We start from the raw sequence: 17,194 nt of genomic DNA on the forward strand, positions 1-17,194 counted from the left end.
AAGTGCCTACACCATAATCAGACCAAGCCAAGCACCCCCTGAATGCCTTTTTTACCTTTCTGTTAAAGGTCACCAAAGAGAAAGAACTCATGGGTTGTTTTGAGTTTTTCTCAGTGCAATTACAAAAACCCAACATTTTTTAATGAGAGGAGCTGTGCTCTGTCCTGTTTGTGCTCCTTGCCCCCATGACAGGAGGCAGACTCCTTCCTCTGGAAGGGCAACATTTCTCCCAGGCAGCCTCAGTGGGCACAGTGGGTTTTCCCTTTGCCATGGGAGAGCCATGGGCAGCCTCATCTCCTAGGGCACCTGTGGATCCATGCATGACAGCCCACACAGCCCCACACACCTCCTAATCCCTGGGGTGGCAGAGGATGGTGGTACTGGGGTTCCCCCACAGCATGGGGGTTTTAGGGGGAGACCCCCGTCTCCCCTGGCCATTCTCAAGCCTGAGGAATGCAGTTGCACTGGGGCTCTTGCACGAAGTCCAGACTCTCATCCTTCCTGGCACAGGACAATGCCTGGTCTAAAAATAACCAGCACAATTTCCCAGTGACCTTACCTTGTTCAAAAGGCTTCAAAAGTCCTCTGCTTAGTGGATTACTGAATCAATTAATGGATCCTGTGATTAATCCCCTTCTGGTTTGTGGTCACCTGCCTCTACTCCTTTGGAAGGAGAATCAGCTTAACAAAGGAAAGATTAAAATACATTGGCTCTGAAACTGCCATATGCTCTCATTTGTGGCTTTTGTCCCTTACTGGTGAGCATCTCTCTTGCCTCAGTATCTCCAGCCTGTCACCAGTGGTTGGGCAGCCAGTGCAAAACACACTGACCCTGCAGGTAGCAGATAAAAGCTTTCTCCCTTTATGTCATGCCCTGCACAGGCTGTGTTGTTCCCCTGCAATCCAGCTGCCAAACTGACTCACCCACAGACCTGACTGGAGCTCAGCATTTGGTCTGCAGACACTGGCATCAATACTTGTTTTCTGCTTAGCCTTTGCAACTTGCCTTCTCTCTTACACTGAGGGGACCTCTGCTTTTCTGAGTTAGGCTCCAAAAATCCCAATGCAGAACTCTCTTATTTTGCCCAGGGTCACACAACTGAGTATCTGAACCACATAGCTTTAACCCACCTAGGTAACTGGATCTGCCTGTTCTCCAGGCATTTGAGAAAACAGGTCCCAAATCCAAGCCAACTCAACATACATTGTAGCCTTTTGCATTTCTACTTCTGTCACAAGCATAAAACTTTTGCTTGTTTTATGTTTTGCTAAACTAAAGTTTTGCTAAAACTTTAGCAAAAAGTTTTAAACCTAAATTCAGGAGTTGTGTTGCATCAACTTAGTGCGTGCTTTTGAGTTTAGTTTGCCACACTTCCCTTCCTGAAAGGACAGTTCCTGTGCTGCCTTCCCCCAGCAGTTGTTTCATTACTTCTTAAACTATTACAGCAAAACAATCAAGAGAGAAACTCCAGACATAACCCATCCTAGGGAGAGAGTCTTCCCCCATTAAGTTGAATTCTGTTATTTTCCCTGATGACTATTCTTAAGGAATGATGATTTTATTTTAACTCCCAGAAAGCGTTCTGCTGAGTGATTTTCCAGCCACAGCACAGCCAGAGAGAGTGATGTTCCAAGGGGCGATGTGGGCAGATGGCAGGAGCATTTCTGAAGGAGCTTAGCGCTTAATTGGTTGAGCTAGTTCTGCGAGCCGTGGAGTACAAACCGCCTTCAGAGCCCTCTCTTTCACTTTGAACGCATCTGGGTCGAGTGCAGTCAAGCCCATACGAGGTCTGGAGGAGAGAGGGTGGCAATAGTCAATCCTGACTGCAGCAAGGCCAGCTGTCAGCTGCCTGCAAGCTCCCACACCTCTGCCTAAGCCTGCCCTTCCCTGTCAAGGGAGGACAAAAGGCATCACACCTCCAATGCTGTCGTCAGGAGAGGAGTATCTCTCACAGCCACTACAGCCAGGCATTCCCCCACCCTCTGTGAAACATCCTCCCAGCACTTCCTGCAGACTGGGCTGAGGTCAGCTGCAACATGCTGGGCAACAGGAGTGTATTACACTCTGCCCTTTGCCAGATGGTTGCTTTTTATAGTTGGAATTAATAACAAGTCCCAACCAGTAATTCTGCTGGAATTAAAGAGTTCCTGTTTCTTCTCTTTTGACTCTCCTTCTACCTCAAAAGGGCTTTTTAAACCGCAATCCAGGTAGCATTAACTCACCCAAATATATAAAACCCAGGCATTTTGGAAGTGGAAGAGCACTTCCCAATCTTGGCCTAATCTCTCTGGCCAAACACAAATGAACAAGGTGCCATGAGCCACACAAAATGGGCTGGCAGCTGATCGTTTTCCCGGGACAGGGAAGCAGTACCTACCTTGAGGAAGGCTGGGCCAGCCCCAGAATTCTTTTTGTAGCCACTGCACGCTTGGCAGCCTCTGTCACAGGCCACTCGGGATCCCGCGCGGGCATGAACTTAGGGTGGAGTTGTTTGGGCTTTGACAGCTCAATGGTCCGAGGGCTTGCAATTACCTTCCGAGATGACGTGGAAACCTGTGGCAGAATGGGGAGGAAGGCCTTTAGAGATGCTCCTGGCATTCGAGGGTGCTCAGCCTGCAACCAGCTCAGAGTTACCAGGTTCACAGGCACTGACCGCACACAGATGGGACACAATCATATCCTCAGCTGTGTTTGGCACCAGGCAAACTGTAGAAGAAGAAACCACTGCCTCGTCAGTCCCACAACCTGCCCTCCAGCCTCCTGTTACTCACAGCCCTTCGTCCAACCCACCCCCAGCACTGGAGATCCCAGTTAGGCACTTGTCCACCTATCCCCATCCCTACAAGTGCAGGTTAGGCACAGCTCTGCCATTCTCTGGGGATATGTGCTGGGAGTCAGTTCATGCTCTGAATGGAGCACAAGTCCTGCTTTCCAGCTCAGGAAGCAGCTATGCCAGCCTCACGGAGAGCAGCACATCCAGGGCTGACATGAAGAGAGCCACAAGCGACTGAGCACCTGTGCCCACTCCTCTGCCAGAAGTCCCATCCATGTCGGGTGATGCTGCCTTACCGGAGACATGACAACACCAGGTTTGGTGTGTGTAGTGCAGCAGGTCATCTCCCTGATCAAGGGCTCTGCCAGCTTCTGCACCCGCGCCGATGCACTGGCCGAGACTGCTAAGCTGGAAACCTGGGTTGGCACCTGCACGGACCCAGAATGGGGGAGGGACGTGCAGACACAGAGCTTGTACAGCAGCCCACAGGGACATGCTCCCTCTCCACAGGGATGAACATCCCAGCACCCTCCCTGGGGTGACCATGACCCATACATGGTCACTCTTAATTTCCAGAATCCATTATTTTTTTCCACCTGAACTGTTAAGTCATTTTGGCGCTATACGGATTCCCCAGCTGTTGCCCACTCAGAGCCAGGAGGGGAGTGCCTGTAATGAGAGCCTATGTAGTCAGGTAAAAGTACAGAGAAATTCCTTCCATGTTTTTTATATTCATCTTCTTGCCCAAATCAAATAACTTCCCTGCTAAGGAGAGACATTCAGATTTCAGAGTAAATTTGCTGCTATGGTTAACTGCATTCCTACAGAAAATGTGATTACTTCTCCAGCAGGGGACTTCCAAAATTTTTCACAGGGTTACTGTTGCCCAGTCCTGCTCCAGCCCAGACTCCCATTTCCCAGCCCCAGAGGCTGCATCCAGAAAACCTAGTCTTTGCCATGGAAATCAGTGTAATCTGAGATTGCTCCAAGCCCTTTCACCCCTGCCAAAGCGATGACCCACCTAAAAGGAACAAGCTCAGAAATATAAATTAGGCTTCTGGCAAAATGTAGTTAAAATACACACAGTAGTTGCAATCTCATGCCCCCTGTGTACTCAGATAGGAGCACAGTTGCCCAGCTACAAACATGACTACTCCCTAAGAGCTAAACATGCCATTTCCATCAGGTTTCTCCACTTTCCCAGAGGATGTAGCCCAGATGCTTCCCTTGGCTCTCCTGCTATACTAGGCTGCTCCAATCTGGCTGGTTTTTGTCTCCCAGCAGGAGATTTGCAAAGACAACATTCTTCTCTGAAAAGGCAGCTTCTTCCAGTGCCATAAACTGCAGCAGAACCAGGCAGCTTCTCCCCTCCACACACTGGGCACATCCAGGGGTGGGACACAGGACAGTTTGCTGCATCCCTGTACCCTCCTCCTCACCTCTCTGGGCGGCATGAAGTCTGGGTGCAACCCCTTTGGCTGGGCAAGCTGCAGTATCCGCTTGGAGGCATTGTAGTTCTGTGCAGCCAGGGACACAGGCCACTCCGGGGTCTCACGGGATCTGGAAGCACAGAGTCATGGCACTGGCACTCACAGATGCTCTCCAATCTGGCAGCAGCTGGGTTGTCTAAGACTCACATTTGCTGCAGTAGAAGGCAGCTTTGTCTTGTGGCCATTTCCAGTGTAGAACTCATCCCATGAGAGAATCCAGAAGTTCTAATCCCAGCAGAGACCCTGCTCTGCATTTTTGCCCTCTGTTTACCCATCCTCTGTTCCTGCACTTGTTAGACACCACTGATGCTACAGGACCTGAGGCTCTACCTATAGCACCCTATAGACTTTCTAGCCTCTCACCTTTGTTCCAGGTAAGCAGGGAGGTATTTTTTAGGTTCAGACAACCTCAGCAGCCGTTCAGAAGGGTAGCCATACTTCGGTAGCAGGGGATTCCCACCAATTACTGGTCTGCAACTGTACAGAAAGAAAGATTTTTGAGGAGCAGCACAGAAGAGCTAGCAAAAGGCAACTGACAGAGAACATGATCCTTGCGGATGGTAACCTAAATCTGTTAAACATCCATGCCCGCTGCATGAACAAAATTTGGCACTGGAGCACATGGAAAAGCCATGAACAAACAGGCATTTACACCTGAGATTTCCTCACTTTAAATAATGTTGGCATCTGAAGAGTCCTCTTTTAAGCACTCTTGGTGCACTGCTTTCAAAGTCTAGACTTTTCCTGAAGCTCTTCCACAACATCTAGCAGCATTTATGTTGGTAAGCTCTGCCAATTTGGAAACCTCTTTGTTACAATGGCTTGATAGCACCTTGTGCCCTTTTAGCTCCTTTCATCTTGGTGTCTCCCCTAGTGCCTTGTTCATCCAGCTTTCAAACAAGCATAACTGTTGGAATATGCCTGTCATCACCAGGGAAGAAGGAAGAAGAGGTAAGAAGAAAGGCAGTAAGTGCTGTTGTATGGACACCTTTAGCAAGAGATAGTAGCTCTCAGGAGGATGAGAGACCATAATTGGTGATAGTGGCAGAAGGGAGAAAACTACAGACATGCATGTCTTGACATTCCTTCGGGTAGAGGAAAGCCAGGAATGCAACGTAGTTTCATCTCCATTCTCATTGCTAGGACTTCTCACAGACTAGCAACCACCATTTTGACTCCAAAAGAGCTTCATCTTCTCCAACAGAGCTACAAATTACTTGCTTCAAGTAATGCAGCACCACAGTAATTTATACTTTTTACATCAATTTTCATTTCAATTCCAAAACATTATCTACTTTTTACACCATGCAGTGACAGCAGAGGTTTAAGTGGAAGATGGCATCTCCCCTTTCCCTGGGAGCCAGTATACCCCCCTAGAGAATATGCTCTGACCTGCCTCCTTCTCCAAGATCTGCAACCACGTCACTGACCTGCGCCCATACTTGGTAAAATCTTTCTTGGGCTTGCACAGATACAAAGTTCTTGCAGATGGTCGAGCTGTCATAGCACCAGGCGTGAGACTCCATATCGTCTCTTGGTTTCCCCATACAAGCCTAGCATGAACAGCAAGGTTGTTGAATTTTAGTAACAGGCACATGTGTGAAATGTGTTTGCTGGGGCTATCCTTCCCTGCCTAGGATGGAACACACACACACACACAGCCACCCTATAGCTCCCCACACCTGCAAAGTGCCACTAGCACCCCCTGAGCATTCTCCTTCTCACACCTCCCTGAGCTCTGAATTTCCCAACACTCTCCTGCTGGTTGTTGTCAACTATAAGGAAAAGATTCTTAAAGTGATAGGTTTTAGTTACCAGTGGATGTGCAGAAAGGGTCCTTTCATTACATCTCTGAAACCCCTGGAGGAGTTTCATCACTGCGTTTCTTTTGCCTCACCATTACCACCCAACTATACCACAGGTATGACAGTGAAAATAGTAACAACTTTACAGTCAGGGTGTGCCATGGAAAGTGGGTGAGGTTTTACAGCAGGTTAGTGGTTACTCTCCTGTGCCCAGGGCAAATTTGGAGTTGCTCATCCCTCACTGAGAGGCCATGATGGGAGAGGGTACTGGGGTAGTTGGGACAGGGAACAGCAGGGCAATGGGTTTGTGGAGCCTTTATTCAAGACCCATACAGATAAGGGAGAAGAGATGTTATCACGAGACTGTTGCCCTGGCTTGTGAAGCTGTAGTTTGATCACATCACACAGACAGCAGCTCTGTTCCTAAAGCTGGGCTGTATCCTCCAGGACAGAGCAGCCTGGCTCCCATGGCCCAGTCACCCTGCACCACACACCATCCTACCCCACAACATCTCAGCTGGGCAGCTCAGATCAGATGGGGCAACAAAGGCAAGGCTCGGGTCAAGCCCAGGGTTTTGATTGAGCACTTGAAAGAGCAAACTGAAGGCAGCCCTTCAAGTATGGAACATCTCAGTCTGCTTTTCTAGGAGCAGAGGGGAAAGGAGTAGCAAGACAATAGCCAAGGGTCTGCTCTGGCTGAGTCCCATCAGTCCCCAGCCCTTGAGCAAGTCTGTTTGAACACCTACTTACGTGGGACTGCTGACTTGGCTGAACAGTGGCTTGGGGTCTGCAAGTACCTCTATCCTGCCAAAATTGTAGAAAAGGACAAACATGCCATTAACCATACAGTTAAACCAACAAAGCATAAAGAAGCTACTGCTGTACTCAAAGCCATACAAACACTCTCAAAGCCCTGTGCTTTTGCCTCCTTTCCCTTGAGAGAGTGTGTTTAAGGACCTCTCTCTTCAAGTACTTTCCATCCATTTAATCTGGCAAACTCACCAGCCCATGAATTTTTGTGTTTTCTCTTAGACTGAAGAGACACAAATTTGCAATTCTGCCTCCACTGATGGCTGAAGGGTGGGAAGGAACTTTTCTGGTCAATAACATACCATAAAATAGGTACAAGAAGGGTGATCTCCCAGCCTATGGGAGCCCAGATGAACAAACACCTGTTATCACCACGTCATGGTTTACTAAAAGGCACCATGGGGACAGCACTGTGTTTCCACATGGCTTTAGGAGCACATTTTATTTCAGTCCATTTAGCACAGAGGTCCTAGATGCTGTATAGACACAGGAACATACATAGTCTCTGCCCTAGGAACAGCTCTGGAAATGTTTTTACTGAATATACAACAGACCAAAACCTTTCATGAAGATCAGGTATCACTTCTGAGGCCCGAAGTCCCAGTGACTGGGAAGTGCCTGAACTTTATGAGCCTTGGTACTGAGAGGAGAACAAGATAATCCAGTGCCACAAGTGTGTTACACAACTTCTTGATGTCACAGACCAAGCCCATACCCACCCACTGGGGCCACAGGTGCCTACCCACAGCCAGCTGGTGAACAACCACACTGTGCAGGCAGCTGTGGAAGTGCTCCACCATGGAAAAAACACAGAAGGTGGAAGCCTGAGGCATTGCTTCCCTGCCCCATACCACCTGACAATGCAGCAGCATGGCCCTAGAGAAGAGCAAGGACACCAGCAGAGAGAGATACTTGCCAACAGAAAACAATCTGTGCTGTGGGGACACACTTGTGGTTTCTCTGATGGGGCTAATACTGCTAGTAAAATGCCAAGCCCTGGCAAATTCTTGTCAGAGAGCTCAGCACCACAGAGATCCCTGAAATGGCAGGCTGCTGTTACAGCATCGTCACTGCATGAGATGCCTGTCACGCCTAACTTGGGCCACAGAGCTGCAAACGCAGCTCCTGCTGAGATCCTACAGAGGCAGCTGCCTGTAGGACTTTGGCTCCCTGCCACCAGTTCAAGACAGGACACGGTCAGGAAGGCAGACGTCATTTCAGGAGCCAAAACCCAGTTTAAGCTCTTTAGTCCCAAGCGGGTCCCCAGAGGGTTTTCCTTGCAAGGGGGTGAAGGATTAGCACACAGAGGTTCCCCCCAGCCTAGCTGTGTTGCAGAGCTGGCCGTATCTCTGCAAGCAGGCTCATTGCTGTTCCTCAGCTGCTGGCACAGATCCAGCACACAGCCACAGCCAAATCTAGCACAACATAGTGCACATGGCCCTAGTGCCCCACAATGCTGTGCAAAGCTTGCATCATGATCCAGCCAAGGAATGAGGCACACATACATTCAGATCAGGTCTCTCAACTCACTTGGCAATCCTTTTTTGTTCTTTTTCCAATTACAAAAAGAAAGATTACATTTATCGTGGCAAAAGCTCTAGACAGACAGGCGTCCTCACTCAGGATGTACCTTCAGCAGCTCTGCAACTTGAAGGGGTTAAACCACCTCACTGACAAGACAGCCCTGGTGGAGCCTTTGTTGTTTGGGCCTGTTCATGCTTCCCAGCAAGGCCTTGCTTCAGCCAGACACAGAAACACCTCCCCTGCATTGTCTGAGCATTCACACACTCATTGCTTAAGGGAGATCAAATCCTTTGGAGATCAATTCCTTGTAAAGCAAAGAGTCACAGCTTCTATTTTAAAGGGGCAGGAGGGTTGGATGTTTTTCAAAAGCTGAGGTAAGGGCAAAACCGGACATAATTTCCCCTCAAGCATTTATCACAGTGTCATCCGCTACACTGACTCACTGCTTGGTGTAAACCCCCGACTGAGCCCTCTCAAAGACATGGGGCACTGGCCTGAACACCTAGCCAGGAGGGGACGACTTCTTACCTGCTGCGTGGGTACACCCACATGCAAGGTGTGTAATCTGACACTGCAAAGACAAGAACAGGTGAATTTAAAAGCTTGATAACACCTAGAGCCTGGGCTGCCTGCCCTTAAGCGTGCAATAATCACATGGCAGATGAAGTTTGTGCATCTCCTCAGGACAGCTGCTCAGCAGATGTTCGTACTGCTTTTCCCTGGAACCTTCCTCTCCAGTGGTTGCTCCTCACGGGGGGATGCTGGCAGCCCCCAAGGCTGCAGGACAGAGCACTGCAAGCACCAGTGGTCACCAGCCCGGAGGCTCCCACCTGACTCTACAGCCACCCCTTATGACTGCCTTCAGCAGCTTCCAGGGCAGGTTTCCAGAGCCTCGGGGAAATAGCAGCTGTATTAAACTGGCACCAGGCGCCAGTATAAAACAACCAGGGGGTGTGGGATACGGGATGACAGGAAAACCAGCCACGTGCCCTGACGGCAGCGATGGCCGTGAACCGGGGCCGGCACCCCGCAGTCCCGCCGCTGTGGCCGAGGCCTGCCGGCGCCAGCCAGCCCACCGTGCCCGGGAGCCCTCCCTGCCCGAGCCCACCGGGGCCGGGCGGAGGGGCCGCCCCCGCCCGGGGGTCCCGGCGCCGCTGGGGTCCCACGCACCGTGCACGCCGCACGGACCGTCCAGGCACCCGGTCGCCCCCATGGCTGGCTCCGGGCCGCTGGGGCCCCACGGACCGTGCAGGCACCCGGCCGCCTCCATGGCCAGCCCCGGGCCGTCCCGGCCCCAAGCACCGTGCAGGCCGCACGGACCGTGCAGGCACCCGGCCGCCTCCATGGCCGCCCCGCCCCGCCCAACGGCTCCGCCCGCCCCGCCCGGCCCGGCCCGGGCACGGCCCCGGCCTGTGCCCACAAGGGGTGACAAGGGCCCTGTCTTGCTGGCCGGCCCAGGGTGCCTCCCGCACCCCAACATCTTGTTCCCCAGCTGGAAGAGAAAAGAGCAGCCCGGACCCGTGTTTAGGGTGGAATTTTCTGCTTTATGCATCTGTTACAAAGGACAAAACCGTAAAAGCCTCGTACAATAGATGCGGGTGCAAAACAGGTCCTTTACAGGACTGCTCCTGGGTCATGTCCTTGGAGTATAATTAGGAGGACACTGGGAAAGTGACACTCCTCAGCAGCTTGTCACCTCCCTCACCTGCTATGCTAACAGAAACCACCGTCAAGAAACAACAGGGTTTTCACAAATAAGACTACTTGCTCAAGGACATCTTGGACTAAGCTTAAATAAGCTGCTCAACCTGATGGACAAGTCTCCCACCTTTGCTGCCAATTTAACTTAAAAGCAACCAGTCACTACCTCAAATTACACAATTTTGGGTTTTTGCTTGTAGGCAAATAAACAATATATTACTGCTTTCATTTTCTTGTTCTTACCCACTAAAGAAGTAGTAACCAACCCAATTTCCAGATTACCAATTTGCCACTCCCATAACAACTGGGTCCAACACAACAAGAACTGTCACTGTCAAAAACACTAGCTGCAGCACTTTAAATTTCTGACACTGTCAAGAAGTGAGGTCTCATTTTTAACAGAACACCACTGTTAAAAGGGTTCTGTAAAATCTGTGAAGTAAACATATTTCACTTTAACCTGAGACATCAAGCCATGTTAAATTCACTGGATGCAACTTTCTTCCATGGAAATCAGTGCTTGATTCCCACCTGACGTGAAGTTATCTAGCCCATCTAAGCTATATTTTCCCTTAAATCTGCTGCCTGAGAGACAGAATATTTTTCTCCTACAAATATGCTAAAAATAGACTACTTCTCAAACATATTTTCAAACCACTATAAATTAAGATTTTCTTACCAACTAGATCCCACTTTCAGAGGAATTCCACACCCACCAGCAAAGCATATCTGCTAACTTCAGCTGCCACACTGCAAACTGACCACATACTAACATGTGCTCTCCCTCAGCTGCAAACACCTGTTTATTTTAAGAAAAGAGCCGTCACTGTGTTTCCAAAACCAGCTGCCCTATCAGCTCCTTGGCATCCTGCATGCTGGAGGAGATCTCAGAGCCATCTTCTGCCACATGGGTACCAATCAAGAACATCTTCCTCTCGTCCCCAATATCAGACAGAGCCAGAGCATCGTGAATATCAGTGATGCAATATGCACCTTCGAGGTCCTGTTACACAAAAATAAAACAACCCTGTTAGTTGCAAGAAGTAGTGGCACCATTCCTACTTTGAGCCACTGCTTTTGTCCAGGAGGGAATCTCAAAGGCTCTGGGGCACCATTCTTTTGTACCTTTTATGAGGTCACTTCCCATGTCCTAAAATGCCTTGGGGAAAAGAGTTAATTTCTAACCTAACTTCTTCCTGAATACGGGTACAGTTGTTTCTATTTCTACACCAATTCCGCTGTTTCTGATATCTATGTAAGACCACCTGCACAAGGCAGACAAAAGCACTGGTGGCCCAAGACCCAGGTGCCCAGCAAAGAGTTACAAGAATAGGGCAAATATACAACAGTCATGCCCTGCCTGCCTTCTCAGCCACCGGTGTTCCTGATGCATTTGAGTCTGATGAAGCCCAAGCCTGCACTTGTGTTCAAGAGTAACAGAAATGACTACTAGTAATGGGCCTCAGTTACAAGAAATTTAGGAGATAACAACGTAGAGCAAACTGAGCACGCAACCTTGGTAAAAGAGAATTTGTGATTAAAACCCTTGGGCTCTTCTGTCATTTGACTGTTGCAGAGGTCCAATTCTTTTCCAGGTACACCACCACTCATTGAGACTTCCACAAAGATCTTAGGAGGAAGCACTGCCTTGTGAGGAAAGCTGCTCTTTCTCTCAGATTTCAGAAGCAGCCTTAGGAGCAACCAACCAGACAGCCTGAAGGCAAACAACAGTGCTTCACTCTTTAGCTGCTCCTAGGTGAAGTGGTACTTCTAGGCAGATACTCAGAACAGAAACCTAACTTCAGATCTAACTGCGGTCTTCTCTGAAGCTCCCAAATCCTGCAACTGTACAGCAGTTTCTACCCACAGCTCTGATTGCATCTTCACCAAGCACAAGACCTGCATCTCGCAGATCCAAAACAACCTCAGATTATTTTGTTTTGTGGTCAACAGGTGTGTCAGAAAGACTCCCAGCCATGTGCTCGCCTTAAAGGCATGAAGCCTCTTTTGAAAGGCTTTGTTGCTGTTTCCAAAGTTGCTGCCAGCCCAAGCTGTGGCAGCAGCAGGGAACTCTTACCTGCTTGTTGGCCAGAACTACCACAGGCAGGGTGGAGTTGTTCTGGATTAGCTGATGAAGCAGCTGTTTCGCCACAGGCAGTCGGGCATGATCGGCCGAGTCCACGACATAGACCAGCAACAGCACTTTGGGCAAGTACATGTTCCAGTATGAGCGCAGAGATTCACTGCCCCCGACTGGAAGAGAAGACAGCAGCACAGGACTCAGCAAGTAATTCAACAGCACTGCTCTCAGAGGTGCAGACAGCAGGCCCTGTGCCAAAAACCCAAGATATTTGGATTACCAAAACCTCAAAGTATTTGAGCTACTGTACATGAGACTGAAAACAGCTTTATTTTCCCCAGTCAGGTCCCATGAAGGCATATGTGTATGCTCTGGGGGAAAAAAAAATCTTTCCATTTTATTCTTATTTTGAGAGGATTCTGTGTTCAGTTTCTTTACAGTTGCTTTCTGCCTTGTTGATTCTTGATCTCAAGCAAGTAAGAGAGTAGAAAATGGTTCAGTGTCCATAAACACCAAACGTCCCCATATAGGCTATCTCCAAATGCCCATCTCATTTTAGGACAAAGCAGGTGTACAATTTCCAAAGGAGAAATTTAGCTCTGAGGTGTGGAGGGCTCTCATTGTATTTGTATGACACAAAGAACTAGCTCAAAACTCCCACAGTTTTGTCAATAACCAAAGGTGCTTAAGGAAGAGACAAAACTCTAGTCCCAGCAGACTCTTCAGGCAACCCTTTTAAGTAATCTTCACACAGCATTCATGTCTCCATGAGCTCTTCTCTGCTGGATACAGAGGAAAGCAGTTCACCTTCAAAACTAGGTCTTAAAATAATTCTCTGGTGAAACTGTAGGCAGCAAGGTGTTTGAGATTGTTGCTCCCATCTGGGGACAAAAAATTCAGCAGTTTGCTGAGTTAATAGAAGGAATAACTATCAGTATATTAAGTATTTCAGATTTGTTTTCAGGTCTCTAGGTGGTCTTCAGGCACATTGCAGGACCACTCACTCAAAGAGTACTGAGGTGCTCAAAAGGCATCTGTGAGTCTCTCAAAAGCAGCAAGTTTACAAAGCAATAATATCTGGGGTTCTCTATCACAGGAGCTCTTTTCAAAATTGTCTGACTATACAGCCATCTTTTATTGCCCTCTTTGACTGTTCTGTGTCAAAACAATTTTGCTTTCACTTAAGTCAAAAGGGTTCAGTAGTTTCAAGAATATGGAAAGGGAAGTAACATTTCTCACTAGAGCATGCCTGCCTCTTCAAGTCGCCCAACATACCTGGAAGCAGAAGTGCAAGTCTGCCACTGTGGAAAGGAGGCAAAGGGCTGTGACTGACATGTAATGTTTGGGACAGAAGCCCGATTCTGTACTGTGATACTGCAGGGGCTCAGCACTGCTCCCTTTTTTAAGTGTATTCATGCACAGCATAACCCAGGGGTCAGCAACCTCACAGACAACATTTTTTTCCCCCAAACTTGTAGGAACTCAGCAGAAGGCAGGAGCTCCTACCACCTCCAGTGGACAAGATACCATCCAGTTATCTGTATGCTGGTGCAAAGAAAAAGAACAGTTTTCCACCTCTCTAAGCCAACAAAATAAAACCCCTGCTGTTTGCTGATCACCTCGTGCCGTGTGATCACAGCACAGGCTGCTAACCCCTGGACTAGGCAATGGTACAGACTGGATAAGTAACCAGATTAGAGAGCCATGCATGGATTTACCTGGCTGAAACTGGCCTGAGACATTGCATTTCCCATGGGTCAGATCGCAGCCATCACATCTCAGGCACTACCAACCTGGACCAGAGAGGGAAGGACGACTCAGAAACAACAGGTTCTGCTGTGGTGTGTGCAGTGCTGGGCCCAGACCATCCCCAGGCAGGAGAAGAGACACTGTGGGTTTCTCTGGGCTCAGAAAGGCAAAGCACATCCCAGTAGGAGACACCCTCTTACATATCAGGCGAGGCGCACAGATGACAAGCATCCCTCTAAAGACGATTTCCCCAAACCTCTGCAGAGACTCCTATGGTAGTAAGATTGGGAATGAACCTTTGTCTAAGCAGCTCATCCCCACACCCCAAAAACTTACCTGGGAAGAGTACAACTCCTTCAGACCTGCTAAAAGTACAGAGGCATCTATGGGCTAGCTGCCAACTGAGTCAGTTGAGCACTGGTACAGCACAGAGCAGAAACACCAAGAACCAGTGAGCAGCTCCTGCCTCCACAATAGGCAGGCACTGATGAGGCTGGATGTCAGCCTTTCTGTACCAGGGAGTGACCTGACCCCAGGACCTCCACCTTTCCCATCAGCTAGCTGCACCTCAAACAGCTGTGATGCACCAAAGGCATCACAGCAGATGCCCTCTGCAGGCACAGACAATAACCAAAAATCAGAGCTAACAACAGTACAGAAATTTTAACAAAATGCTACAGACATTCCAAAGACTGTTTAAAGACTAGAAAATACCACTTCTGAAGCTTTTGAACAGAAAGGGTACAAAGTTTTTCTCTTCCCCCTCTCTTCATTCACTTATTATTTATTCCTCTGTAACTCTTGCCCTTTGCCAGGCATGAGCACCAAGGAGAAGCAGTACAAGAGCTATGGACCACAACACAGGGCTTACTGGGGAAACCTCTTCTGGTTTCACCCAATCAGGCTATTATCCATCTCTCTCTGGGAGTAGAATTCCCAGGATGTCAGGGTTGAATGAAAACTGATCTCTAACACCATTGTGTCTTCTCCTTCAAAAAGGCTGAGTAGGAAAGCAGAATCTCCAAGGAGAAAATAATCACAACTTCACATTATCGAAGCAGGCATCTGGGGACGTTGAGCTATTAAAATATGTGCCTGATCCCTATGGCACACGATACTAAAACAGGTTCACTCACTCTCCAGAAACTCCATCTGGGACTCTTCAGTGTTGATGCAGATGGCATTGAAGCCCTCGGTGGGAGCCATGCTGCGCTTGACGTGGTTAGTTGCCAGGGAGTGGAGAATGCTGGTCTTCCCAGCCCCATCCAGGCCCAGCACCAGGATCTGCTTACCGTGTCCTTTACCCTGCAAAGCGAGGGCAGCACACTTACCCGGGCAGCCGGGGCAAGAGCAAAGCTTAGCAGGGCTGGGGGAAAGAAGGGGACTGAACAAAGGGCCTGGAGGGCAGGGCATAAGTCCCCTCGCGGTGAAGAAGCTGAAGATGCCCGCGGGCCCCGGCGGCACAAGCGCACGGCCGCAGCGATGGGGGATCCCTGGGACACCAGCCGGCCTCGGGCAGGAAAGCGGGGCAGGAAAGCGGCCCCAGCCCGTCCACCGCCCCGCCTCGGCTCCGGGTGCCGCCAGGGCCGAGGTCGCGGTGGCCCGAGACGGGCGGGGCGGCGCAGCCACGCCGGGAGGCCGCGGGCGGCCCAGCGGGCGTTCCCCGAGCCCGCGGCCGAGCCCGCCGCCCCGACGCGGCCCCGGTACCTGATCGGCGGCGGCAGCGGCGGCTGCAGAGCGTGCGGGCAGCGAGACCGCGCTCCGCCGGCGGGCCCAGGCCCGGAGGACCGCGACCGTGCCGCCCGCCACGGCCAGCGCCGTCCCGCAGAGCGCAGCGGCCCGCAGGCGGGAGTCCATCGCCGCTCCGGCCGCGGGCACCGGACACCGCGCACCCGCACCGCGCACGGAGAGCGCCCCCCGCAGCCCCCCCGCCGCCAGCCGGGCTCCCAGTGCCAGGCTGGGAACACGCGAGTGGCGGTGAAAGAGAGAACGAGCTCTTCCGCGGGCGGTTCTCGCTGGTACGGGAAGACCACGGGGTTCCGCACACCTGCTGCTGCACCCTCCGCTCCCACCATCGCGGGATTTGCTCCCAGCTTGTTCTGCCCAGCTCCAGCGCAGCAGTGAGGACACTGTCCAGGTACCCGGGACAGGGCTCCAGCAGTGTCACGAGTCAGCCTTTCCATCAGGCCAGAGCTTGTGCTAGGTCTCACCAGAGAAGACGCCTGAAGAACAGAACTGCGTTCTCTTCCGTATCTCCCCTCCAAACACGGGAGAGCTGCAGGACAGTGGTCTCTCTCCTGTAGTCATCAGCTGCTGTCTAAGAGGGGGCACATCACCCAGGGAAGTAATTTAAAGCAACATTCTTTGTTCAGCACTCTGTTGGCAGCAAGTGCCTGCCAGCCATTCATACAATTGGTTTCTTTCAGACAACACACTTTCAGCCCCCTTCTCAGATTCTCCCCACTGTACAGGCAAGGTAAAAAAAATGGATTCTGCATAGTAGATTTTTACTGCCAGGAGACTCAGGAGTTGTTTTTTTCTTAAGCCACAGTAACATGTCCCTTAGTCCCTACCTTTTAAGGCCTTTAAATTCTTTCAGACAGAAGCTTTTGCCTTTTGGGCTGACATCTGACAACCCTCTCCAAGGCACATTTCTACCCACTGACAGTCCGTGTCTGGAAAAGTGTTTTGGCTACATTCAGATCAAACCAGAATTTCCAATACTTGTGTTGAGAGATAGTAGTTTAGCACGAATAAGTTTTCAGCAGCATGAGATACATAGTTATAATTCTGTATGATTTAGTATGCTGTTTGCTTAGCTTTACTTGCTCAGGATGAGTAGCTGGATTTGCTGAAGCCTCAGGCTGCAAACCATGAACTTACACCTCCATAGCTGAAATTAGTTTTCCTAGTAATTTTCCTAGTAGCTGACATATTGCTGTGTTTTGTCTTTAGTACAGGAAAAATATCGATAGTACACTGTTGTTTTCGTTGTTGATAAATGTGTTTATCCTAACTCCTGGGCTCTTTTTGGTTCCCCTGCTCTGCCAGCGAGAGGATAAGGAGACAACTGTCAGCAAAGCTGCAACTTCACAAGAACCATCAACAGCCTTCCTGCACGGACACAGAGAAACACCTCAGTAAGGTGTTAAAGATCCCTATCAAAAATAACCATTGGGCCAAGAGGCGTGCAAGGTGCATGCAGGATGGGCACTTAGTCTCAAAGGTATTTCTTGAGGAGTTCCTTTGTTCTGGGTCCCT

General features: G+C 49.9%; 2 protein-coding genes across 4 annotated transcripts; both read right to left on the minus strand.

Annotated features, from left to right (window-relative positions):
* Window position 1: 1 nt before the first annotated feature.
* Window positions 2-6,793, minus strand: SPMAP2L (sperm microtubule associated protein 2 like). The gene is made up of 5 exons (XM_077177116.1): window positions 5,695-6,793; window positions 4,628-4,741; window positions 4,214-4,334; window positions 2,379-2,554; window positions 2-1,790 (listed from the first exon to the last, which is right to left on the minus strand). Exons 1-5 carry the CDS (start codon window positions 5,859-5,861, stop codon window positions 1,676-1,678), a joined length of 693 nt encoding a protein of 230 aa, XP_077033231.1. The 5' UTR covers window positions 5,862-6,793; the 3' UTR covers window positions 2-1,675.
* On the minus strand, window positions 5,724-16,511 carry ARL9 (ARF like GTPase 9). Of its 3 annotated transcripts, none has more exons than XM_077177117.1 (5): window positions 15,981-16,511; window positions 15,070-15,238; window positions 12,182-12,357; window positions 6,820-11,107; window positions 5,724-5,817 (listed from the first exon to the last, which is right to left on the minus strand). In XM_077177117.1, the coding sequence occupies exons 2-4, from the start codon at window positions 15,137-15,139 to the stop codon at window positions 10,928-10,930; spliced, it is 426 nt and encodes a 141-aa protein (XP_077033232.1). In that variant the 5' UTR covers window positions 15,140-15,238; window positions 15,981-16,511; the 3' UTR covers window positions 5,724-5,817; window positions 6,820-10,927. The 3 variants fall into 3 exon arrangements, with proteins under 3 accessions (XP_077033232.1, XP_054488760.1, XP_077033233.1); XM_054632785.2 differs by lacking the exon at window positions 15,981-16,511 and adding an exon at window positions 15,641-15,958; XM_077177118.1 differs by lacking the exon at window positions 15,981-16,511 and adding an exon at window positions 13,903-13,977 and having other exon boundaries at window positions 15,070-15,133.
* Between the last annotated feature and the right edge of the window lie 683 nt (window positions 16,512-17,194).

The sequence above is a fragment of the Agelaius phoeniceus genome, chromosome 4 (genome assembly GCF_051311805.1).
Source record: "Agelaius phoeniceus isolate bAgePho1 chromosome 4, bAgePho1.hap1, whole genome shotgun sequence".
Lineage (NCBI taxonomy): Eukaryota > Metazoa > Chordata > Aves > Passeriformes > Icteridae > Agelaius > Agelaius phoeniceus.